Source organism: Populus trichocarpa, chromosome 14, assembly GCF_000002775.5.
Source record: "Populus trichocarpa isolate Nisqually-1 chromosome 14, P.trichocarpa_v4.1, whole genome shotgun sequence".
Lineage (NCBI taxonomy): Eukaryota > Viridiplantae > Streptophyta > Magnoliopsida > Malpighiales > Salicaceae > Populus > Populus trichocarpa.
In genome coordinates this window covers 4,385,036-4,411,111 of record NC_037298.2, presented here as the reverse complement: position 1 = coordinate 4,411,111, position 26,076 = coordinate 4,385,036, and the positions used below count along the sequence as shown (strand labels likewise).

The window sequence follows — 26,076 nt, the reverse complement described above, 5'->3', positions numbered from 1 at the left end:
TTATTGGAAAAAAAATGAATTTACCACTCGAAAAGACCGCCTATTATTGAGATTCTCACATAGAACTCACTTGTTTAAAAATGAGTTCATGTTTATTTTGGTTTTTTTTTTTTTTAACATTAACATATTAAAATCATTCAAAAACATTTAAAAAAATTAATTTAATATTTTTAAGATTAAAAATAATTTTAAAAATACTTTTAAAAAATTATAATAAAAAAGAGCACTCACAAAGTGATTTTTCATGCTTATTTATCTCTTATTCTGATATTAGTGTCTCTGTAAACGTGTTAAAAATTATTTTTATGAAGATATATTTTTTTATTTTTAAAAATTATTTTTAATATTAACATATTAAAATAATAATAAAATATTATTTTAAAAATAAAAAATAAAAATTTAGAAAAACATAATATACTGCAATGAAAAAAAAAACCCTTAAATTACAAGGAAAACAAATCAGAAACACAATTTGAAAATATCCATCACAACACGACACAACAATGTGGTGACTGAAGCTAACACCATATCCCATGATGACGTGGCACAACCAACTGACTTTTGTCTGGCAATTGACTTTTCTTCAACTGTGAAAGCAAAGGATTCTCTGCTTCCAATAAAAAAATTCTCACCATTCTGAACAGTACTTTTTTTTTTTTTTTAACGGAACAGCTCAACAACAGTACCTTTTGTCTGGTAATTAACCTTTCTTTGTCTAATGCTTACACTTTTCTATAAAATCTTTTCTTAAAAGTCTGTTTGACTTACCAGAGAGACACAATGAATTCATCACCAAAGCTCGTCCTGTATAATTTCTCGCACAGCTCCTGTTCATGGCGGGTCCGCTTTGCTTTAAACCTTAAAGGTATCATTTTCTACATTTATATTGATCGACTTTTGTTAATCATTTCTGAAAAATGGAACTGTTCAGGACTTGATTATGAGTATAAAGCAGTCAACCTTGCAAAAGGAGAGCAGTTTCGTACAGGTGAGGTTGGAAGATTTCATATACTTAGCTTACCTAGAATATGATTTTAGATTCGTACTGGTACAAGGTCCAGGTAGTGAGGATCGATGAGTGTTATTTCTGTTGCAGAGTTTGAACAATTGAATCCTCTCCGTTATGTTCCAGTCTTGGTTGATGGTGATGTGGTAGTCTCGGACTCCTTAGCAATCTTGCTGGTCAGTGTTCTTTGCTCAGAAAGGATTTTATGCATACTGTAACACTCTCGTTGCGGTTGCATTTTATGAAAATTAGACAAGGATCTACAGACATAAATCCATGATTTGGAGTGAGTGAGTTAGTGAATAATGACCTCCATTTAATGTTGGGCTGTGTCAATTCATAAATCATGATAAATTTAAGTTAACTTTTGGGAGATCTTCGATGAATTTTCTTTTATGCCATATTTATTTTTGTGTCTATTCATAATTTTCTGTTGTAAATGGGTAGTATTTGGAAGAAAAGTATCCTCAGAGAGCGTTGCTGCCAGATGATCCTCGGCGAAAAGCTCTAAATCTCCAAGTAAGATTGTTGTCATCGCTTATTTTTTCAAACGTGAAGTGTCTGGAAAACATTGTATTAAGAATCTTCTTATGTAATGTGTTTTATAAGAGCAACAGTCTTGAACTTGGAATGGATTCAATGATCCCTTGCTTCTAACCTTCATCAATCGATAGGTCTTTACAGCTGGAGCAAACAGAACAAGCTAATCTTGATTTTGTTAGCTATTATCTAGATGGTTTCATTTCCTTTTGAGTACTGAACGTGAATCAGACTACATGGACATGCCAGTATTTATTAACTAATTTTTCTTGTGTAACCATGCTAATCACGGTAACATGTCACAGGTTGCCAGTATCGTCTGCTCTAGCATACAACCTCTTCATATGTTGGCTTTGGTGGTACATGTATTAGTTTCAATGGTTTATCCACGTTATTTTTAGTTTCTTTCACACATATATCAACTATGCCATGTCTTAATTTTTGTGTAGAAACGCATTGAAGAAAAAGTTGGTCCGGAAGAGGGATTATTATGGGCACAATCTAGTATTGAAAAAGGTTTTTTTGGTATGTGATTCTTCTCATCATGGAAGCAATCTAATTCCCTTTCTCTCTCCTTTTCCTTTCTTTGTTTGTTTGTGAGATAATTACCAAGATTAGCTACACCCATGATAGTTGAAATCATTATGAAAGATGAAACAATTGGGTATGGGTGGCAATACTTTTGCGGTGCATGAAATTTATAGCCTGTGGACGCAACCTTAGAGTCCATGTGGAATCAGATTGTAGAATGTTTTTTTTTAGAGTTGTCGTTTGTGATCATTTATTAGCCCCTTCATGTCAAGCTATTGTGTACTCCTTGTTGCTCATGTAAAGTGTTTTTATTCTTTTCTACAGCACTTGAGCAGTTGGTAAAAGACTTTGCAACCAGATTTGCCACTGGAGAAGCATTATACATGGTCTCTTTTCAATACTTTGTTCACTGTTTCTTGCGCGGAACTTAATTTATTATATCTGAATGCTTCTACTAATTTTAATGGTCTTGCGTTGTTAATGCACCCTCTCTGCAAGACATTAATATATGTCGGTGTTGTGTGGCAGTTCACCCATCTAATTCATTGGTTCTTAGTCACTTATTGATTCTTTTGGTTGATTGCTCTGATTCAGAACTTTAACGATAGCATTGTGCAGAAATGATTTACTTTGAACCTAACAAAAGTTCTCAACTATGCACAAAGTGTGATTTCTAATTGGCATGTTCCTGATGCTTATATATTTTAGAAGTATATATTGCTCTGATTAAATCAATGTTCTCAGAAAATAAGAGAAATTTAATGTTGATATTTCAAATCTTAAGCCCCTTAAAGATCAGATTAATTTCTTATTTTGTTTGCAGGCTGATGTGTTTTTGGCCCCACAGATTGCTACAGTTGTTATGAGGTTCAACATTGATATGGTAAAGCATTTCCCTTGATTCTTTTCTTTATTTCCTTTAGAATTCTTTTCCAAACTAGTTCTATCATTACAACGTCCACACAGCAGAGCTGCTACTTCTTGGACACTACATACTGTACTGTAATTTTGCACTGCTGTAGATACACACTTCTCATGTTTGTGTTCATAAACCTGTTGTTTTTAATCCTTTAATAAAATGTGTTTCATACAAACACAGGAAGCATATGCACTGTACCTAGTTTTTTCTCTTGGAATAACTGAGAAAACCTAAAAAATCCCACTAAAGTCGGATATTGAAAGAAGAATTTGGAGTCCAACAATCCTTCACAATTTCGCATAATTAACTTTTGTTTTTGTGCTTATGATTCATAAGTTTCTGAATTCTCACCATACATCAAATGGTTCATGCCATAAAATAAGAGGATTTCATAAAGTTCCTAGCGTGTGATGTTCATATAAAATCTGAGAAGCTTCTCCATGGGTGGTGAAGCATGTTTAGCATTTCTTTTCTCAACTGGTTTACAGGCTTTAAACATGAGACGAAGAGAGTTGGGATAGAAGGGATATGTCCCCTTTGTCCTTCCTGTTTTAGAAGGAAAAAAAATTCACTCAAGAACTATCCGAGGCACAAATTTATTTTTTATATTTCTGTTTTCATCTCAGTCCTTTAAATCAAACATATTTCTGTCATTCTTGTATCTATCCCTTTTTCCACGAACAGTAACCAAACGCAGTTGTAACAGCCCGATGATGCAGTGACTATGATAATACATACGTGTATTCTTGTCTGTATATGGTTTTATCAAATTGGTATTATCTTGATTTCTTTCTCTTGATAAACAGCTGTGTGATTGTTTATGCAGTCCAACTTCCCTATTTTAAGTAGGGTATATGAATCATACAAGACCGTACCGGAGTTCCGAGCTTCATCCCCGGAAGCACAACCAGATGCAGGGAGTTAAGTTTGTTATTTTATTATATGAATGTCAGCAAAGCTTTAGGTTAAAGAGGTCCGGCGTAGCTATCGAGTTACTTCTTTCTTTTTTCCCCCCTTTATTTGATAAATAACTGGGTAAAATGAAAAATAAAATATCTTATGCTTTGGTTATTTGCACTTTGGTGACTTGTAGTTTCTTCTGGTTGCATTTTTGCCCCTCACGACAATTAACTTGCTAGATGTTGTCCTCAAACTTTTTATTTTTTGTAACACATCCTAATCCCTTAATTTTGAATGATAGAATCCGATAACTCTCAATGTTCTAATAAGCATTTATTGTATTTAATAATTTATCCACACTACATTTTTCATGATTCAATTATGTGCTTACAATGAAAAGCCGAAAGTACTCGCAAGATCAAGATGGTGCATAGCTGAGAAAACTACAAGAACATTAAGACATGCATATTCAAGCTTCAGATTAAAATAACATAAACTTAGTTAATCGTTATAAATTAATGGATTAGACTTAATTATGGATTAACATAGGAACGCCAGGTACTAAAACAAGGAGGATTATAGAACCTTGGAATTGCTAGTCAATATATACCCAACAAATTGCAAATGAATAAGATAAATGACGACAAAATATGTAGCAAACACTTATCTTTTCTATTATATTCATTAAGTATCTTTTTAAAAAATATTTTTTTTCTTTAAATAATTTTTTATGTTTTTTTTATTGTTTTGATGTATTAATATTAAAATTATTATTTTAATATATTTTCAAGAAAAAAAATATTTTAAAAATAATAATTATTATAATATGAACCGGGTTTAGTAGCTAAAAAGAAAGAGTGCAGTTTTGTTTGTTTGTGTCACAATTTTCCATACGCAATTTTGAAAAGCCGGGGCTAAATGATACATACAAACAAACGAGTTATGTGACAAAATTTCCGGAAAATCCAATTCCTTGAGATGAGGGACGCTCCAGGCAAAGGATAAGATAAGGCATACAGTATTTATTGGTGGTAATTAATTACTCTGACAATTTCTTTTTTGTTTTTTTAATTTAAGAAATAGTTATGACAATTTACATATAATTACATAGAGAAATCTTAAAATAATCAATGGGTAATGACCAATATTTACTCAATAATTTCATTTTAAATAAAAAAATAAATATATGGATAAAAGAGAAAATCATATAATAAGAATATCTTCATACAAAATATATATTTTAATCATCTCTTTTATTTTATCTTTTTATATTTATTCCTCTCCTAGTAAATAGTATTAGTAGTTACTTATTGAACAAGGAAAAACACACCCTTAACTAGATTATGAAAAAATATTTTATTGAGGAATTGTTCATAAATAAAATTACAGACGAGACTTTTACATATAAATAAGGATTAAAAATTGACTCTTTACCCATTTGATAGAGAAAGTCATCAAAACTTTGTGATCCAATACCAAGTTGTACTAATTTTAAGATTTTAAATGGAATTAATATATCGTGATTCATTAGCTCAACTGATCAGGTTCTAAATTTATTTTTTAAAAATTACCAGTTCGAGTTTCACAAACTTTAAAGTCACTGGAAGCTTATATGATCGTTAACTTCAGGGTCCGTGGAATTAGTCGAAGTGCACGCAAGCTGATCCGGACACCTACGTTAATATATATATATATATATATATATAACACGGTTTTATAATTAGATAATAATGTTATTATTATTATTTTAAAAGAAGATAATTATAATAAAGATTGGACATACTTTTTGTTAATTCATATTTTTTATTTTTAAATTTTGAATTTTATGGATTAAAGATATGGAGATGAAGCATTCCACAGCATATAAGAGCTTAATTGAAAGAAGGTTACAAGAGGTTAATCTAGGTTCGAGTCTAATAATGACTCGTCAGAGATGTAATATTTGCTCTGTACATGGTACGCATTTCCTCCGAATTTTTTTTTTCTGGTTTATTTTTCACAGCTCAATTAATTCATTGACGGGGTAAATTTTTTTTTATTATTAATATAGGTGTCCGGGCTAGCTTGCGTGCATTTCGATTAATCTCACGAATTCTGAAGTTAACGACCATGTAAGTTTCCAGTGGTTCTGAGGTTTGTGAGACTCGAACTGGTGACATCTAGAAAGTAAACCCAGAACTTGACCAATTGAATCACACCTCTCAAGATTGGGATCGAATTTTATTGAAACCATACATGTAGCGAGGGAATACATTGAATTAAAAATAATAGTCTCATATGTGAATTGATAATTTATTTTGAATTAATTCAAATTAATTTAATATATTATCATTTTAATATTTATATAAATAAAAATAATATTTTAAATTATTTTTATTGATTATTTTTATTAATTTTAAATTTATTAAATAAATTAAATTATATTAAAATAATTTTCACATAGTTTTTTAAAAACATGCTAATAAAAAATAATAACAGTACTTAAATATATTTTTTTTAATCCGCGCTGGAAATGATTAGTTAAATAGCTAAAGCAATAGCTAAGTTTTATGAAAAATACTGGTGGAGCGGAGGCGGAGCTACGTAGAAACGGTCAAACGGAAGAAGGCAAGACCCGCCAAAGTTTAATATCATCCTTATACTTGTTTATATTTTCAATTATATTCTAAAATATTTGTTAATCAAGAGTTTGAAAGAGTAAATATGATATAAAATATGAACTTACCTATTTTCTAACTTAACGTGTATTAAAATCATTGTATATGAAAAACAAGTGATAAACTGGTAATTTATTTTTCATTTAGACAATAGTACATACTAATTGAAAAAAAATATGAACTAAAGAAATACATGTTATTTTGTAGTGTGGTAGCTTTTATTTTTTGTGTTTTTAAAAATATAAAAAAACATCAAATTGATGATTTTTTAAGATTTACGATGATTTTGATGTGCTAATATTAATAAAAAAATTTGAGAAAAAAACATTTTATATATTTTTAAGTAAAAAACATCAAGAAATAAAACACATATTAATCAATAAATAATAGTGATCTATTCCCTTTTTTATTTACTTCAAATTTACTAAAACTTATAGCATAACAAATAGATCTACACTTACTTGTTCTAAGGCATACATGTAAGTGGGTTGATTTAGTTTGGTCTAACGTGCGAGATATGGTCGAGGAGTAAGCCGTCATGTGTAATGCCAACACTCACTTGGATTTTGTGTGTAAATGCTAACGGTGTGGGAATATCCTGGTCGGCTGGACACTAGCTTGCGGTTTCTTGTATATGACGCCAATATATTGATAGATAATTATTTTCTCAGCTCAACTTCTTGCAAATTCTGCAGCAGAAACGTTGGTTTCTCCTCAACGAAATTGAGATTTCTTTTTCAGGGGAAATTGAAAGGGAAAAGGCTGCATGATGTAAATTATTTATGATAAATACAATTAAAATGAAAATATTTGATCATGAGATGATGGATTCGATTTTTTTTAATTTAAAACCTTATTATAGTGATTAAAAAATCGAACGTCCACTTCTCATAAAAATTGGTGCTAAACCTAATAATTCCCATAGAGAAAAATTAGTGCTTGTATTTGAGTCTGTTAATTTTCAAAGAATTTTGTTAAAGTCAATTAGCAATATGCCCTTTAAGTATTATGTTGCTTAAAAAATTAATTAAAATGATAAAAAAAAAACTTAGAAGAACTTTAGAAATTTTACAGTGTCTGGAATAATTAAGGTCTATTTTAAAAAAAATAAAAAGAGCACTTGAAATAAATAAATAAAATATAAATACGAGAGATAAATCATAGATAAAAATATTTTTATCATTTTTTATATGTCATGAATTTTATTTTATTTTGTCCATCTTTGTGTTTTTTTTTAACTTATATTAACCTAAATTAAAACTCACAAATATTTGTAACCATTCCATTTTCACAAAATAATAATATATATACACACACACACACACCCTCTACCACCATTAAAATTAATTTTGAGTTGAATGGATTTCTGATAGTTCTGCGAACTCCTATTTATTCTGATGTTGTCATGCATTCAATCATATTTCTCACCCTCTAATTAACAATGCTGCCTTACCAGAACTTGCACCAAGCAGAGGCAGCTCTTGGCAGAGAGCTAACTATTGCAGAGAAACTATGGCTCAATTACTCAGCCAATAAACCTGATTACCTTCTTCATTATCATAACATTCTCTTCCTGATCCTCTTTTACTCTATAGTTCCTCTCCCATACATGTTTATTGAACTAAGCCGGTCCAAGAGGATAGACAAGCACAAGATTCAATCCAAAATCAAGAACTCATTCCAAGACATGCTGAAATGCTACAAGGATGTTGTGCAAACTTTTATCGTTGTTGTTGGTCCTCTTCAAGTCTCTTCTTACCCTTTCATCAAGGTATATTAATACGTATATATGATTATAATGCAATTTTATTGAGAACTAAAAGAAATTTTAAGATTAACAAAGCTAACTACTTTGATTTTGTTCCAGCTGATTGGCATCCGAACTAGTCTGTCATTACCTTCAGGAGGGGAAATGTTCTGGCAGTTATTAGTGTATTTTCTGATAGAGGATTATACCGGTTATTGGGTTCATAGGTTGCTTCATTCCAACGGGGGCTATGAGAAAATCCACCATGTTCACCATGAATATAGTGCTCCAATGGGGTTTGCAGGGCCTTATGCACACTGGTCTGAAATTTTGATTCTTGGCATGCCTGCATTTCTTGGTCCTGCAGTAGTTCCTGGACACATTACTACTTATTGGCTATGGTTCGTTTTAAGACAAATAGAAGCTATAGAGACTCACAGCGGGTACACATGCTAAACTCTCTCGTTTATTTCAACTCCTCTTTCTGCCGGATTTTGTTGACAAATCCTGACAGCACCTACACAGTTTCTAGTAGTGGATCGATAATGGAGAGATTACAAATCCCTCTAATCTGGGGGGGGGTGGGGAATGACATAATCTCCAAATTCGGGAGGGTACCTTGCAATTTAGCCCTTCATAAACACTAAACAGTAGGATGTAACATGTGTTTTTTCCTTGCATGATCTTAAGTTATGATGACTGATAAATATTAATTCATTTTTTATTGTCATCAAAAGTGTTTTACTTGGTTTTCTATAATCAAAAGATGAATTAAGTCACCAGTAGCTTCAAGTTACTGCAACAACCGCCGGGATATGTCTTAATTTGGTGGCTTGACATGAACACTTGAATCAAGTACATAAAATGTTATTTGATGCAATGCAGATATGATTTTTCATGGAGTCCAACAAGATTTATACCATTCTACGGAGGTGCAAGGTACCATGATTATCATCATTACGTGGGTCGCCATAGCCAAAGTAATTTCGCTTCCGTTTTCACATACTGTGATTACCTTTATGGAACAGACAAGGTGAGTCCTGTATCTGACAACTACGAAGAGATTTATTGTATGGACCCAACAATCATAAGGCCCTGGCTCGTATGAACCGGATCTGGGTGATGTTTTTCTAAGATGCAATCACAAGTACATATATTTTGTGTTTTATAATGGCTCTGATGCATGACTGAATTATTGGCAGGGCTATCGGTACCACAAGTCCATCCACCGAAAGGTACCTCTCTAAGGCAACTTTCTTTTTTATACACACGAGGGTCCACCGCCAAAATATGGCCGGTGATCAGAAATGCCATTTTCGACTTCCAAGGGGACGTCGTTTTCTTGATGGTTCAAGGGTCATCATTGTCCTGAGTACTTGCATGTTGCAATGGGGTATCGAGACCCAACAAGTTCTTATAGTGAAATTAATTTCCTTGCTTACAGCTTACCCATACAGGTAGGTTGAATTTATAGCAGATTGTTATGGCTAGCTAACTATTTTCATATTTTATTAGATGGAGGAGACAGTGGAGAGGAATGGCGGACATCGTGAGGGCAGCTATAATTCCATGCCTGCCCAAGATTTCAAATCCGAATAACTATGATATATCAGTGGGACGCAGTATTTTGATCCAGTTTCTCTGTTATATTATTAGTATTTAAAAGTTGTTATGGTTTGTGAGGATGTGTAGTAGAGGTAAGTGTTAGGCTTGGGATTGTACTCCAAAATATAAATAAATTGGTGAGCTACGGCCTTTATTATCTAGCTTTTGGCCATTACTGTGAAAAAAACTCTGGCAAGGTAATTAAATTCCTCCCCGATGAATAGAGATCCGGGAGGAAAAAACATTCAATTTTTTTTTTATTTTCATTTTATCTTTTAGGTTTCCAGCATTAATCATAGAAGCAGCGGGACTGATCATATCCTCTGCCCTTGCTGCCTGCGCCCACAATAAAGGAAATTCGTAAATGATGGGTGATTCTTGATCGCATAAATCAATTGATGAATTCAATGCCCCCGATAAAGGAAATTCGTGAATCCTGGATCACATAAAATCAATCGATGAATTCAAGTACTCCTGGCTTTTTTTAAAAAAAATGTTTAGAATGATATTCATGTGCTCGCAGGACATCTTCTCTACCTTTTTTACATCCACCTATCCAAAACTCGACACCTTCCCAACAGGATATTATTTGTTGAATTATTATAAATTTACGTATGCCCTAAATTTATATGAAGAAACCCAAAGCACCCTCACAAGCCCGTCTAGCTCAGTTGGTAGAGCGCAAGGCTCTTAACCTTGTGGTCGTGGGTTCGAGCCCCACGGTGGGCGCTCTCTGTCTTTTTTGCTTCAAAAAACCCAGTCTAAGAGCGGAAGCAGGCAGGTTACAACTTACAAGGGCGAGAGCTCGATCCACTTGCAAATGTAGTTGCATTTTGATCCCCAGTTTTTTCCGTCGAGGATACTATTGTCTATTGATTGATTAAGTGCCACATGAGAATCATGCATCCAAAACCAAAACCATCATCTATTTCTTATGGAACATTTGGTCACCAAAACTTTTCAGTCAGATCAGGCTACCTTAGCCATACAACGATTAGTTTTTCTCAATTTAAAATTTCATACTTGTCCTGTGTGCCGCGTCCAGCCACTCAGCTGGAAGGTTTGCTCTATTCGACTCTCTTTTAAGTGATTGGTGCAAATGAACCTGAGCGGATTATACTGCAACTCAGGAGGCTATGGCTAATCAATGAGAACGTCAGGTCAAGAACTCCCTGTATATGCTTTATATCTATCAGTGGAATCCATTATGCTGATCGGAGTGGTGGAGCTGCCCATAACTTCACTTTCTTGTCAACACTGGCTGTGGCCAAAATGGACGTTTGTCCATCACCTGGAGAACAACAAGTGGTTATAAATCATGGTGGTCAAGGAATCATTGGAACTATTTCCTAACTCTCAAACCTTTCTTATTCCTTCCTGGAGATACTCCCATAAAGAAAAGCAAAAAAAAAAAAAACAAAAAGATATACATAGCATAAGGTAATGAAAAAATTAACAGAAAAGCCACAAATGTTAAACCATTTTTGTTTAATAAGCACCTGTTGGAATAGGCTTCGGCGCCCAAGCAATCCATGTGATGTCACCTGCATGATAAACTAGCATTAGTATAATATTCACCAAGAGATTACCCCATGCTTATTTGCTACAAAACATGCCAAGTCTGACTCGTTGAAAAAAGTAGGCAGCAGTTTCGAGAAAGTGGAACCTCAGTAGTAAATCAATACATAATAATGAAACCATTTTCATGATCAACAATTAGAGTGGAACTACTAGCAATACATTGAGAAAAAACAACTTCAATAACAATTTAACTCAAATGAATTCATTTGTCCAATTTCTCAAAACAAATGTTGTTGAGAATATAAAATCAGATTTCCATATGAAAGCAAGATTTTTGGGCACTGGAGACAAATCTGCCATTGCATCAAGATCTCAATCACAGTATCCATTGCCGATTACTCATGCCAAGAAAATAGATATATTTAGGAAAGGAATATGATATTCTTACATTTTCATGATGTTCTTACATTTTCAACCACTCTGCAGAAAAACATACTAAAATAAAGTCACAGAAATGGAACCAAAAGCATACCATCATGGGCTCTGTCAGCTGTGTCCAAAACCTTTCCAGTTTCAACACATAACCACTGCAGCATCGAACCATGGGTTGCAACCAATATCCTTCCATCAGGGGATAAACTGAGACGATCATAATGCAAAGTTCCACCATTTGAATCATGAAGTGGAATCGGAAACACCTTTAAAGTCTTTGGATCCTCATCAAGATGATAACGAACTTGAAGGAAATAAAAGAGAACTCCTCAGTATGATCTTAATCATATAATAACCAACACAAAAAAGCCACACAAATACATTGCAAAATGTATGTCAAAGTGAAAAATTAGAAACCCACAAATCTATTCCAGAACTCAAAAAATTAGACATGCGTTATGTTCTCATAGCATGATACCAGTCTCCCATTTTCGTTTTCTTTAGAGGCAGCTACAGAGAAACAGTCCATGACACCACAGATTTTACTTTTTAAAAAGTTGCAACGTAGTCATGAACCTCAATGTATTCAAGAATACTATAAAACCTTTTGGTATATTCACAGCAACAAGAAGAGCAAAAATCCTGCTAGAGCATGAAAAGGACAGATGATCTGTAGATTGAAATCATCTACTAGATCGCCCAAGGATCAATTTTCATACTTGCAGACCATGACAAAAGGAGCATGCTTAAAGGCATGACATTCAGCATAGAGGTGAACTTCTCTTGATCCACAGATGAAAACAACCCAACAAACACATTCCAGTCATCGTGGTGCCAGTTTGGACTGTAAGATAATGGATGATATACATGTTGAATGCTTGATATAGAGGGGGTAAATATTAGCTTAGATACTTTACAAGAACTTCAATAAAATATTGAAGCGGGAAGCAATTCTTGTTGTTGACAAAACTGGAATGGTGTTCAGAGATTAGTCATTCTATAGATTCTGCACAATGGAGTGCTATTTTAGATAAAACTGACATGACATCTAAAGATAATGTATGCTCAGCCTGAAATGCTAGTTCATAATGCTCTTTGGTTTCCAATCATTCCCTGGAAATCATGCCTTGTCTCAATTCTGGACATTAAATCCAAAAATTGAGAAGCCCTTACCCTCCTATACTAATAATTGCACTGCCCTATTTTTTCAACTTTTCTAAGGTAGTCCTAATTCAAGCACATAGAGAAATATCTATTAAAGGACATACCATTGATGTTCCATAATTCAAGCACAGAGAGAAATATTTATTAAAGGACATACCATTGATGTTCCATATTCTTATTGAACCATCTTTGGAGGCTGTGATGATTTGCTCCGAGTCTGGAGTGAAGCATAACCATGTTACTGCACTCTGAAAATCAAATTTAACTTGAGATGAGAAACAGTAGCATATCCAAGCTATATATGAGCATATTCTGAGGTGAGAAACAAAATAACAACAACTCCAGAAGTGCAATATAGTTCAAATGATAAGGCTAAAATATGATAAAAGAGATCATTCCATTTAGACGAGAATCAATATCAACAACCAGAGACAGATTGAATATATCTACAAGGATAAACATTTATGGCATCATATCAGACAATAATTTAATCACTGTTACTAACATATTTTTACTACTCAATGCACATCCACTTCAAAAAATTCAGCATTAATCCAATCATTGACTAGAGAAATATTACAGACATATCCATGAAGCTCACAAACAAAATAAAGAATGAGGGAATTTGGAGCACAGGGAAAAAAGATAGACAAAGACAGCAAAGCTTGAACGAGATGTGGATGAAATAACAGATGTCAATATTGAGTAGAGTACATACCCTGTGCCCTTTAAGTTGCATGACTTTTGGAACCTCCTTGACAGAACCATCCTTTGAATACACAATCTCCCATACCTGACAAAGAAATTTAAAACCACCATAGCAATTCAATATTCAAATGCTACCAGAATATTAAATTTAAAGCTTGCTATTATGATCCAGGCCTCTCAAAATAACTTTTGTATAGCAGTTGCAAATGAAGATAATAGACTTGATCCATATGTGGTGACCAATAACAATGTTGTTTTAATTCATTAGAGGGAAGATAAATCTCTTGATGTGACCTGATATATTGACTCATAAGCAAACTTGTAAACAAGCCTAAACTAATAGCTTCTTAAGGTTATAAAAAAAAAAAAAAAATACCTTGCAGCAATAAAAATGAACTCAACTGACTGCGCACAAATGAGTTAACTAAATTGTTTTTGGAAAGTACCATGAGTGTCACAGGGGATGTTAGATTCTATGCCTGAGAATCTTCAACACCATCCACTTTATCAAGAGTCACATCATATGGTGCATTGTGTGAATGAGTTTCTTTTGTTTTGCACAAACTAGGGGTATATCTGACAGAGTCCAAACAAAATGCTTTTGCCAGTAATCAGAGATATTCACCTTCACATCTGCAGTAAAAGCTGCAGCAGCAATGAAACGTCCATTTGGTGATATAGCAGCCATTGTGTTTTTCAATTGATTTGTATCGACAGTCCCCAAATTCTTTCCTGTCTTTCCATGCCAAATTTTGATATCAGTACCTGGAAAGTAGCATAGAAAATACAATCAGCATTGCTTTCTGAAACCCAAGAAAGAAAAACAATTACAACAGAAGTATGAATGGAAGAGGTTGGGTTTTTCTGCTCCAGGTAATATCAGTTTGATAATTTAAAATCACAAATTCAACAGGTTATTCCTTAAGAGTAATGATGATTTCCGGTGGCTATCATGTAATTAAAAAAAATCACAATATCATGTTGTCTTAGTAGTGGCTTGGTCACCAGAATCCACACCCATGCACAGATGTCAGCGCTGTCCCGCGTCCTTAATTAATATATTTTTAAGGCAGCTAATCAGACAGAAATCCACAGTTTTGGAAAGTGTTGGTTACATTCATGATAAAATCATGGAGTGTCATTTCTGAAACCATGTGATATGCAAGTGATGGACAATTAAGGTTAAATTATGGATGGATGGAACAGTTTTCAATGTGTAAGGCAAAAGAATAAAATTTGTTCCAAACATTACAAATCCAAAACAAAGTCAGAAACCATTAAAGTCAAATATCTGATAATTGTGTCTTTTCCTGACCATTAAATTTTATCTAACCATCCAGTCTCATATGCAAAGACTCCACATCTGAGACATGCTTAAAAACCATACCTATTCTATAATCACTTAGTTTGCAGCCCTTGTCCAAATTTTAGGCATCATTTCCTAGTCTAACAAGGTTAGCAAACATATGGATCCCAGTATTCATACCATTCCAATAGTAAGCCAGAACATTTATATCATCAACCCATCCATGCCCATTTAAATATTATTAGAACACATAGGATACGATATCTAACCCAGGAAAAAGATCAGCACATACCTTCCGAACAAGAGGCCACAATTGTACTTCCGTCGCCATTGCCATAAGTTGAAGCAGTTCCAACCAGGGTCAAAACCACCTTTTTCTCATGAATTTTGTGATGTTCCCATTTGATTTCTGGGAGCGGAAGCTTTGGTTGCTGCTTAGAGTCATTAGAATCTTTGACCTTTTCCTCTCCCCACATATATAAGGACGAACCAGACAGTGTGTGCGACGCCAACACGACAGATGACGCGTCATCAGAAAACGCCACTGCAACCGGGTGACCTCCAGCCGGCACATTAATTCTCAAAAACCTACAAATAAACTATCAGCACTAAAAAAAAAAAAAAAAAAACCTAGCATCACCAATTTAAAGACTGATTACATAATCTGAAAAAGAAAAGCTTCAGGTTCGTACTTGAAACTTTTACTCGAAGCATCATCTAACTTGAACACCCTCACCACTCCATCTGCACAAGCTGTTTTTTTTTCACAAAATAATAAATAAAAAGGACATAATCAGCCGACTCAGTAAAAATTTCTAAAATTGATCATCCATAAATATCTAACAATATCGCACATTTACTTACCGGTAGCCAAACTGCGTCCATCATAAGAGAAACACAGGCCCGTAACTGAATCACCGTGACCTTTCAAAGTATTCAAATCCAACGGATGATGTTTCTTGTTATGATCCTGCACATTTCGCAATCAAGACAGTAAAAACTCGAAAAATAAGAATGTCAAATTCAAATTCATCATTTACTTTACCTTATCAGAAGAGGCATGAGAGTGAGACTTTTTGGATTGATGAGTAGGTTTAGGAGGTTTTCTAAGAGGATCCGGATGGATTTCGGGTTTCGCGATGGATCCAATTTCGGATTTTCTTTTGAGAAAGTAGTTTTTAAAGAAGATAAGAGCAATTGCAGTACCGAGAAGGACCGAGATAAGAGCAATCGGGAGGACCTGATCCATATTTTTTTCGAAATTTTTTAGGTGAGCTCGATGATGATGAGAAATGGCCCCCGGGGGGGGGGGGGGGGTTGTTATACGTGTCGCCTGGTTGCGTCTTTCGCTCACACTGTTTCTTCACTCTCCAGTGTAGAAATTAGAGAATGGAGTGGAAATAGTTGAAAACCAGTTTGATATTTTATCCAGGAAAATCTTCTGAAGCGGGCTGTATAAAGCTTCGAGTCCAAGTACAAAGGCACTAGGCCCAATAGAGCTAGGGAAATACATCTGGATTAAGCCTGATGAGAAACTAGTTGGGCCCAAATATAAGTAGAAACCAGGCCCACAAAAAGTAGGAACCCAGCTTAGAAGAACCAAATAGAGCACCCACCAAGACAACAGTCAGTTGTACAAATGTTTTTTTTTTAGAAAATATATTAAAATAATATTTTTTATTTTTAATATTACTACATTAAAAATATTAATTTAAAATTATTTTTAAAAACAGTTTGGAGAATCACTTTAAAGCGCATTTAAAAAAAAAAATTATGGGGCAAAACTAGACAGGGTGAGACCATCTCACGGGAAGAGATGGACAAAATTCAAGCTAATATCACGATATCATGCACGCAACAAACCAAATAACAACCTTATCGGGGAAATGATGATGGAAGGATATGTTTTGTAGAAGTGTCCCTATGTTTTTGGATAATAAACAAAAACGTTTGATTCTTAGAGTTCTGTCAACTGAATTTATAATACCCTTTGTCTGTAGAGTACAATTTTCACTCAATCAAGAAAAATTGGAGCGCTATAGGGTAGCCCCTTTGCCTATATATCTGTAACATAAAGGTATAAAAATAAGAAACATAGATAATTACATGATGAGTTTTAATTCTATGCAAACATCAAATATGTAATGGTTCTTGATCTATCTAATTAGTCCTAATTTAAGGGGATAGAGAGTATCTACGTTCAGACAAGAAAAATAAAGGTAAGAAAAAAAAAAATCTAATAAGAGACATATGAGTAGATATGAGTTGATGTTTACTTGAAAGGCCTGAATCACCTTAAATTGGTTTTTGCAAAAAAAATTGTTTATTTTAATTAGTTCATCTTTTCTTTTTATTCAACTCTATTTCAATTAAATAAATTATCTAATTTCATCCTTATAATTTTAGAATGGTTATTAAATAAAGCTAGTGTAAATCAAAAGAGGCCACGTATGATTTACCACAAGATAATGGTTATGAACTTATGATCTGTCCTACACAATTGGCTGATTCAATTCCCAATGGGTTAATTTTATAGAAAGTAAAAAAAATTTACAATCACCACGTCTAAAGAACAGTGTGCAGGTTGAAGTGCAGTAGTATTTCGCCTGGTCATGATTCTTGAGAAACATAACAAGCCTTGTTCGATCCTCCTACTTCTGATCTACATAAGATCAAATTACACATGTTTGCGTGGAAAAAGAAAACAAACTGTTGCATGCTCGCAATCACAAATTTTGGCATCCAACCTTTCTGCATCGAGCAAACACAAGTTCCACTTGCTTTTCAAGACCAAAATTTAGAATCTAAGGACTTCCGTTGAGATTTCTGTTTCCGACAGCAGCTTCAGTTTCTGTCATGTTCAGAAAATCAATGAGCAGCTGGAAAAATACTTGAAACTTAATATGATTTCACCACTATTCTCACTGCACAGCGTGCTATAAAATTGAAGGAGAGGCAAAAAAAAAATGGAATAGAAGCCAAGAATTAAAACTTGGATGTGGACATTCGAGATAGATAGTGGCTGGAGTGGCATGGTCTAAATTCTGATTCTAGAGCATCCAAACATATTATTGCCAATAATTATTTGGAAATAAAAATGATAAATAAGCACATGGTACCGTGATATATTGTGGAGGATCATCCAAACTAGAACAACCTAGAACAATTTCTCTCCCCAGTTTTGTTGTAAGCTTGTGACATGCTCGCAGCTGACAACAATTATGGTCATAAAGGCATTAGTAAAGATCCCAAACTCCTGCACGAGTTGATATCCAACTATCAGGTGATATCCAATTATCATCTTCAAACTTAGAACTGCCCAACAAATTTTTACCTCTGAACGAGTTGCACCACCAATGATGAAAACAAAAATACGCTGTCCCATTTTCTTGAACTCTCTTGCGGCGCTCTTCAAGACTGAATCACTGCAAAAGGCCAGGGAAGAGTGCTGAGAAAAATTCAAGCATAATGGAGCTTGAACGTAACATTAACATCCAACCGATGCAGAAGAAATCTAAGCTGCTATCAAGAGTTATCTATCACAACCATAATACATAAAAAATGTGTTACAGATGATATTCGGTCGGGAAACAATTAAAATATCCTGGAAATAAAAGTCAGTGGGATGTGTGAACCAAACAAATGACATTTAAATTGTAAGGGCTGCCATTGTACCTTGAATATCCATCATCAGAATTACTAGTTCGTGCCCAAGTTGCAGTTCTTCTTGATCTCATTGATTGTGCAGGAGCTTTTCTTTCTGGAACAGCTGGAGCAGGTGAAGCATGACTCTTCCGTACTGATCCTCTCTTTGTTCTCTCTTGGTCAGTTGAACTTGGATCATTCATACACGAATACTCATTCTTTGGCAATTCACGTTTGCTGAGTTTTTCAAGGAGCTCCTGAGAAAGAAATCATGAAATAGGATGCATACAATTTAATTATATACATAATAACACAAGCATTGTTCTCTTTTCTGTTAACATAACAACAGATTTCATTTTACAACACAAGCAACAAAACTACACAGCTTCGAAAATATAACCATTTAGAAGACACCAATCAGATAGTCAATTAAGCATTGCCCTCAGTCCACTAAAGAACATGGATAGTGGGCATTCTCAGTTAGCTGAGTTATACCAGATGATACACAAGGAGCATCACCATAGGTACTATTGGCAGATCAAGTATGTTGCTACATGAAAAAACTGGCAACGTTCATTCTTGATATTACTCAATACAAAAATTATAGGAAAAAGAAAAAAGAAAAAATCATGATTATTTAGGATCTATTTTAAACAAGCTGGAAATGATGCCTCACAACAGGAAAAAAAAAAAAATTCTATAATATCCAACCATTTTGACCCTTCCTCAGAGCACCATGACAATCATTACAATAAGGCACACGAATATGGACACTGTTGCATGATTTAAATCATACCTCCAGCACAGGATAAAATCGGAAGAGTTGCCACGTTTCTTCCTCATCAGTTCGGTCCTTTCTAGCTGCTTGCTTTGTCTGAGAACCAAATTTGTCATCAATTAGACATCACATTGGCAACCTACCACTCAACTTTAGTAAGCATCTCAACTGCATGCACTTATGTACCTTCTGGTTATCAAACTTGAGAGAGAAACCACCTGATGTCTTTTTGGTCTCAGATGAACCCCCAAGCAATTTCATATTATTAACAACCTTCATATCCTCATTTGATAACCTGGCCAGCTGAATGATGGAAAATAATTAGAAGAAAATTGTTTAACTGGAACAACATTAAAAATTGCTGCCACAACATTAAAATTCCCATCCATTTCTCATTGTAGACTGATAAGAAAGAGGAGAGAAGAGCTTTAACAAATTCCAGAGGGAAAACATCAGTCAGTCTCACGTTAGAGTTGAGACATAAATCGTGATCAATGATTATAGCTAGCAGGATTAAATATTTACTTCTTTTTGTACTGTTATTTTGTAATAATTTGTCCATACTTTTACACGGCAACCGATGAATCTAAAAATATTACCACTAGCATTTATCATGCACATCATTTCCAAAAGAGTTACGCTAGATGCCAAAGAAAAAAAATCAAATGAAAGTGACACGAATAGACTCATGCAATAAGACATAGCGTTGCATTCATCACTAATAATGCCATTGTATGTATTCGTGTCACTTTCATGTAGAGAGTTTTGTAAGCTAAACTCTGCAGCTACCTGCATTAACTTTGAAGCTTTGTCACCCTCAAATTTCTCAGGATACACACATGCATAGATCATCAACAAACGCAGCTTATTTTCAGGAGATGCATCCTGCATGAGAGAAGTGTAAGAAATTCAAGTCACACAACCTAGAATGTTAGATGCATAAATCTTATCTGATCAAAATTCCATGCTTCATCACCTGCTTCGTCCTTAAAAAGCTGATAACATCCTTAGCTCCTGCATCCCCAAAAACAAGATCCTGCTCCAGTTGCCCAAGATCTCGAAGTCCCAATTCTCTGATAACGCTGTTAATTTTTCCAGCAATCTATACTTACAGTAATTAATTAAACAAAATCAGAAGGAAGCATAACATGACTGTAATTCGAACCATTCATTGTATCCTTCTCACTGAAGTACAAAATCAACCATTGCAATGGTATGAGAATTAAAGAAGAAGCAAACCTCAATGTGAAGTGTTAGTTTCTCAACTTGTTCGTTGTATTTCGGCAAAGCTTGAACAATTTTCTGCAAATCTCGTGTCGATATTTCACTACCATCTCTGCATAAAATCAAAATTCAGCACTAGAAATAAATGGAAACGGAGATAAATCCACAATTTAAGACTTAAAGCTTCGAAGTAAAATCAAGTACTTGTTTATCTTCAAAGTAACATAAGCAATGTTGCCCACACTACCTTTGTAATTAATTTTTATCAAATAGAATTAGTCAACAAGGTTTTGATACCATGTTAAAGAACCATCTCAACCTAAAGGCTTAAACTATTAAATGAGACCCCAAGGTATGATTTTTATTATTCTCTAACATCCATATTTATTGAAGCAGAGATATTGTCAGGTCTGAATCATATAATGTGTCAGATGGCATCATTAGCCTATAACCCTTGCTCGCAATGTTGTCTCGAAAATTTTCACAATCTGTTTCTACTACAAAGAACGATGTAGCATTTCAGGGATCATTAATCATGAGAGTGATGCCATGTCTAGAAGAATAACTAATCTTGAGCAAGAAATATATCAACTTCTACACTTCGTAAGACAATCTTCTAGCTGTATACGTTCTGAAATTCCAGGTGCAATGTTTATTCATAAGGATGAAGTGAGAAGACATGTAAGGTGGCCTCCCTGAAATTTTTCCAACATCAAAATCCAACTCTTTCACTGTCACTCTTAACAAATATCAAAATCCAACTCTTTCACTGTCACTCTTAACAAATAAAGTGCCAACTTGGAGAAATTCAAGAATCCCTAGCATTTTGAATAAAAACAAATGTGTGAAGTCATCTTTCCACCCTTTTTTGTTTTTAAGGGTTAGTGGGTAGAAGGGGTTTAAATCTTTTAGAAGCATAATTACACCTTTTGAAATTTCCATAATCAGATCAGTTCAAAGAGTTTAGGACTAATCAGATGCAAAATCTGCCTTGTTAATATATTTTTCAGGGGTTGTTTATACTACAATCACAGCAGACCAAAGAGTTTTACCACCCTCGTACCTTGTCATAAAACTCCTTGCATTGCTAACTGTTATCAGAAACTAAATTTGATAGCTTTGAGTATCACAGGATCTTGCCATAGTTATGGTAAAAGTCTTGCACTTGAGAATGGGATTGCGATTACATGTTAGAATCAGGTTGCACAGAGGTTCGGGAACTTTTATTTTTTTTAGATAACATTTGCTAGGTTAATAACTTAAAACCTTCTGAAGTTACGAAATTCCGCATAAAATGGCAAACAACTTTTAAAAGTCACATTAGCCCTTACCTTGCACTCTGTTGCATTTGAGCAGCTTTGTTCTTGGACACAAAGTTGGTCATCTTGTCATGCAAGCGTTCACTAGCCTGATATGACAGTCAGTATGAAAGAGGTTCACAAAACCAAGGCATCCAAGAGAAAGTAGAATATAAATGCATGAACATACATCTGCTATATGTGCATGGCGAAGCTCACGCCAAACTAGATCCTGGTCTTCTAGAAGGACCTCCTTTTTCTCAGGACTGCCACCTGTTTTGCTAGGGAGCTGAAAGACGAATATTCAAAAAGAAGAACACGTCAAAAATGCATAAAGAAAGCCATTAAAACCCTGAAGCATCCCCTCAAATACTCATCCACCCCAACACCACCACCCACCAGGAAGAAAAGCCAAATATGAAGACATACCTCAACAACATATTTATTTCCATCCATTTCCAGTAAATCGTGGCACATAGCATCATAAGTCCATTCATGTATGACCGGAGCAATCTAAACATGCAAGTTCGAGACATCAACAAATTAAAATTGTAGACCAAGCAGAACAAGTTCTCACATTAAAAGTATTAACAACCTGGTCAATAGATCTATCCAGGATAAGCAACTCGCATGTCTCGGTTTGTGGAAAGTTGGGAATGCACTTGTATTTTAAAAGATTGTTAAAAACACCAGCAGCAAGCTTTGCTGGAATTGAATCACGAAATGTTTCTGTGGAATCATCTGTAGCTTTGGCAGCACGATACCGTACAAAAGGTAGTTCCTAAAATAATACAAACAATAAATTTTCCATAAAATCAAAAATTTCATTGAAAGGAATGCTTTCAGTCCCGGCCAAATGTTGTTTCCGCAAAGAAAACACAATGTAATACCAAATATTCAACCAAATCAACCCTTCAAACTCACTAAAAAATAGCTCATAAGTACTTTTTGTGCTCAAATATATTAGGCTTACAGATGGACTGAAGCCCAAATAAGAGCCTAGTCCATAGTTGCGAGTCTGCATAGAATTGGAAGTTGAGACCTTCTAAGACGAGAATTCAATAATTTACGAACCAAATTCTACAGGAAGGTTATTTCATTATTCTGACAATCTTAACTTGTCAAACTATAAAGGATCAAATAATCACTTAAATGAAAATCAAAGCAATGTACCCTACCCAAAAAAACAAAGAAAAACAAATTTTGATTTTGCCATCTTTATTTCCATATAATGATCAGAGATATCAGGGCCTCTTGAGTTGTATTTAGTAAACTTTATAAAGATAAAACTAAATGAAAGTAAAATAATAAATAAATAAAAGAAGAAGACTAAGATTCCACAGTCGCTGCTGCTGCTTCTTGTATAAAATTCTTACGTTCAATGAAGCAAAAACTGTTGCAATTCGAGTTGCCATTGTATTCAAACATGCATCAAATCTGCGAGAGTTCTCAACATTTTTACCATAGAGTTCCCCCAGTGCTCCTTCGTGATCAGTAATAAAAGCCTGCGTTAAATTATCATATCACAAAGCAGTTCAAAACACTTCTTTGAAGTCTGAAACAATATGGAGAATGTAATCTTGGAATGCTTCACAGATTCTTTATGGTGTGCCCTTATTTATGTTGAGAATTCATCAACAGACCGTCAATGATGGCAAAAAAGTTTATCTTTTTTTATTGGGAAAACTTCAGATTATAAAAGAGTTAAAATTTGAAGAAAAAATGAGCTAAAGATAAAAGACTCTTACTTCACATTTGACTCAGACTTCATAGAAAAATATTATCTTGTTAATCAAGTTAAAATTGAAGCAGCAGATCATGAATTATAAAAGTGCATTCCATCCATCTAAGTTTACAAGAAAGAAACTCTTAAGGACAGCAATATTATTTACCGCGCATACGGAGGTTCAGAATGAGGGAATAAAAATTGGCACACTAAGATAAAAGGCGCACTAATCAATTAGCATCGGCATAGAATATTGCTAGCTGTAATGATATACCTGATTATCAATGGGAAAGTATTCCAAATTCATCTGCATAACACCAAAGAAAGATGAAAGAGGATACGAAGAGAAAAGTTCTATTGCAAAATCATGCACTATAACGTGTCTAAGTTACCAATAACAAAAGCAGGAAGAGAACATTTACCTCTCTCAAAGCACCTATTCGGGGTAACACACTTGTATCACACTTGATGTGATTAACCAATTCTTTTGGGACAGATGAACTAAAAAATACATATGCTCTAGAAAGGCAGAGAAGCATGTGGTCAGAAACATAATCAGAATCTCTCTAAAATGTAAGAACCAGAATGATTCAGGTCACTTAAACCAGAATCTAGAGAAACTATAATCTTTCACTTACTTCTTGTATAAAGGCTCCCTCCCAGACATGTCAGACAAGAACATGACAACACTGCAAGCTAGCAAAAGACAGTTAAACGTGGATCCCCATCTTCTTAGCAGGAATGTTAGCATTAAGTAAGACAAAAAATTCAGAACCAAAATGCAAAATAAGAAGATACTGATCATGCATTCAAGTAAAATTCCATACAATACGAATGGACATAAACAATCAGGAGGAAGCTTCAACGATCACATTAATCGAAAATCAAGACAATTACTCTTGATTGTTATAATATTTTCATGCAAAACAACGAAAAAATTACTTTTCTTTCGATGGCTGGATGAAATATATAGCATCCATAGAAGTCATAGGTTCCCTCCTCCTGAAAAGATCTTCCACCACTGCAGTAATCAAGAATTGAGCAGCCACAATATTACACACTTATAATTTCCTTTTCTCCATTCTACCAACTTGGCTTGAATCACCTCAATAAATACATCACGCAGGCATAAAAGATTTAAAGCTTACATGAAATTCCTTGGTCTGTAATATCTGACATTTTACAAGAGTGAGACATGACTTTCACTGTAACTTTATCCATAATAAGCACCTGCAGCACAAAATCAGTTAAAATGACTAAAAAAAACTAATAAAGAAATCTTCTGAAAAAAAAAACTGTTAACGAGCCATACCTTCCAGGTGGATTTTGAATCTCCTGTTCTTGTTGATCCAAGCATTTCAAACAATAATCCTGAGATTTATAATAATAACAACAACAACAATAATAATGAAATTCAATAACCGTTATGAAAATTAAATTAAAACAAAAAGGCTATAATGCACCAGAATTCATCCAGATGATTCTAATAGCTCTATATTAGGTAAACAGATTCGTGTATTTAAGGAATTAAAGGATATCAGTCTCGATCTGTTTCTTTCGTTACATTTTCCCTCCAAAACAAACAGAAAACTCATACAAATTGGTTAAAAACATCAAATATATAACGTCAACGGGCACGAGCGTATAAAGATGAAGATATTTGTGAAATGGAAGCTTACGATCACGGGTGATTTGACGGAAGAATTTATACTCTCCGCCGTGAGAAGAAGATGATGATTCGGAATCGGAGACTGACATTGCTGATAATTACACGATAGACTTTCTTTTCGAATTCAACAGCAATAGATGCAAAGTTAGATGGATTTGAAAATGAAGAGCAGAGGGGAGCTTTTCGGAGAAAAAGGAGGAGGGTGGAGAGAGAGACTGAAAGAAGGCCGTTATTATTTAGCGGGGATTTCGCTCTCTTCCATGGATTGAAAAAAAAAAAAGAAAAAAAATTACAGAGAGAGTTTCGTTCAAACGGCACCGTAAGTTTTGACATTTTTCAAAATCATTCATTTAGTTGGTGTTTTAAATTTTAGAATTATTTTTTTAAAATAAAGAAATATAATTTTCGAATTATATTGTTGCATTGTTCTTTTATATAAATATTAAATTTGATTTAAGTTGTTAAAAAAATTGAATATTTAAGTTAATTTCAAAATAGTGTTTAATCAAAAATTAAAAATGTTAGCTTTTAATTTATAACTTTATTATTATTATTATTATTGCTTTGTAATATCACTTTATTCAGTTTGGAAGTGTATGAATTTTGCACTGCCAACATGTTTTTTCTTGTTGTGTGAATACATTCGTTGAATAACTATAATGTATTTTATTCTTACTCGGTTTGACCCATAATGAGCCGA

The 26,076-nt window shown here is 34.0% G+C and overlaps 4 protein-coding genes and 1 non-coding gene across 10 annotated transcripts; 3 read left to right on the top strand and 2 right to left on the bottom strand.

The window, feature by feature from the left end:
• The first annotated feature begins 659 nt into the window (after nt 1-659).
• Nucleotides 660-4,067, top strand: LOC7464860 (glutathione S-transferase zeta class). Of its 2 annotated transcripts, none has more exons than XM_024584745.2 (10): nt 660-696; nt 772-865; nt 932-988; nt 1,097-1,182; nt 1,454-1,525; nt 1,852-1,911; nt 1,996-2,071; nt 2,402-2,463; nt 2,901-2,960; nt 3,823-4,067. In XM_024584745.2, the coding sequence occupies exons 2-10, from the start codon at nt 781-783 to the stop codon at nt 3,919-3,921; spliced, it is 657 nt and encodes a 218-aa protein (XP_024440513.2). In that variant the 5' UTR covers nt 660-696; nt 772-780; the 3' UTR covers nt 3,922-4,067. The 2 variants fall into 2 exon arrangements, with proteins under 2 accessions (XP_024440513.2, XP_002320724.4); XM_002320688.4 differs by having other exon boundaries at nt 674-696; nt 1,852-1,905.
• Nucleotides 4,068-5,759: 1,692 nt separating this feature from the next.
• LOC7488901 (methylsterol monooxygenase 1-1) lies at nt 5,760-10,066 on the top strand. 3 transcript variants are annotated; one of them, XM_024584248.2, is made up of 6 exons: nt 5,760-5,852; nt 8,010-8,324; nt 8,421-8,743; nt 9,186-9,333; nt 9,503-9,535; nt 9,816-10,066. In XM_024584248.2, exons 1-6 carry the CDS (start codon nt 5,850-5,852, stop codon nt 9,897-9,899), a joined length of 906 nt encoding a protein of 301 aa, XP_024440016.2. In that variant the 5' UTR covers nt 5,760-5,849; the 3' UTR covers nt 9,900-10,066. The 3 variants fall into 3 exon arrangements, 2 of the variants coding, with proteins under 2 accessions (XP_024440016.2, XP_002320723.3); XR_002977495.2 differs by lacking the exon at nt 5,760-5,852 and having other exon boundaries at nt 7,881-8,324; nt 9,503-9,693; XM_002320687.4 differs by lacking the exon at nt 5,760-5,852 and having other exon boundaries at nt 7,881-8,324.
• A 495-nt stretch (nt 10,067-10,561) lies between these two features.
• Nucleotides 10,562-10,634, top strand: TRNAK-CUU (transfer RNA lysine (anticodon CUU)). The gene has a single exon. It is a non-coding gene; the product is annotated as a tRNA-Lys (tRNA).
• Nucleotides 10,635-10,806: 172 nt separating this feature from the next.
• Nucleotides 10,807-16,427, bottom strand: LOC7488900 (uncharacterized). The gene is made up of 10 exons (XM_002320025.4): nt 16,082-16,427; nt 15,901-16,006; nt 15,729-15,789; nt 15,329-15,624; nt 14,356-14,495; nt 13,741-13,815; nt 13,180-13,270; nt 11,959-12,162; nt 11,405-11,449; nt 10,807-11,196 (listed from the first exon to the last, which is right to left on the bottom strand). Exons 1-10 carry the CDS (start codon nt 16,283-16,285, stop codon nt 11,111-11,113), a joined length of 1,308 nt encoding a protein of 435 aa, XP_002320061.3. The 5' UTR covers nt 16,286-16,427; the 3' UTR covers nt 10,807-11,110.
• Nucleotides 16,428-17,541: 1,114 nt separating this feature from the next.
• Nucleotides 17,542-25,619, bottom strand: LOC7464859 (protein transport Sec1a). 3 transcript variants are annotated; one of them, XR_002977718.2, is made up of 22 exons: nt 25,387-25,619; nt 25,020-25,078; nt 24,856-24,937; nt 24,650-24,728; nt 24,346-24,396; nt 24,130-24,226; nt 23,982-24,014; nt 23,358-23,486; nt 22,577-22,762; nt 22,411-22,494; nt 22,172-22,270; nt 22,015-22,091; nt 20,699-20,795; nt 20,436-20,561; nt 20,249-20,344; nt 19,646-19,762; nt 19,478-19,555; nt 18,712-18,938; nt 18,371-18,461; nt 18,156-18,245; nt 17,784-17,887; nt 17,542-17,698 (listed from the first exon to the last, which is right to left on the bottom strand). XR_002977718.2 is itself a non-coding variant. In XM_024584921.2 (21 exons), exons 1-21 carry the CDS (start codon nt 25,463-25,465, stop codon nt 17,834-17,836), a joined length of 2,031 nt encoding a protein of 676 aa, XP_024440689.2. In that variant the 5' UTR covers nt 25,466-25,618; the 3' UTR covers nt 17,542-17,833. The 3 variants fall into 3 exon arrangements, 2 of the variants coding, with proteins under 2 accessions (XP_024440689.2, XP_024440690.2); XM_024584921.2 differs by having other exon boundaries at nt 17,542-17,887; nt 25,387-25,618; XM_024584922.2 differs by lacking the exon at nt 25,387-25,619 and having other exon boundaries at nt 17,542-17,887; nt 24,346-24,403.
• Between the last annotated feature and the right edge of the window lie 457 nt (nt 25,620-26,076).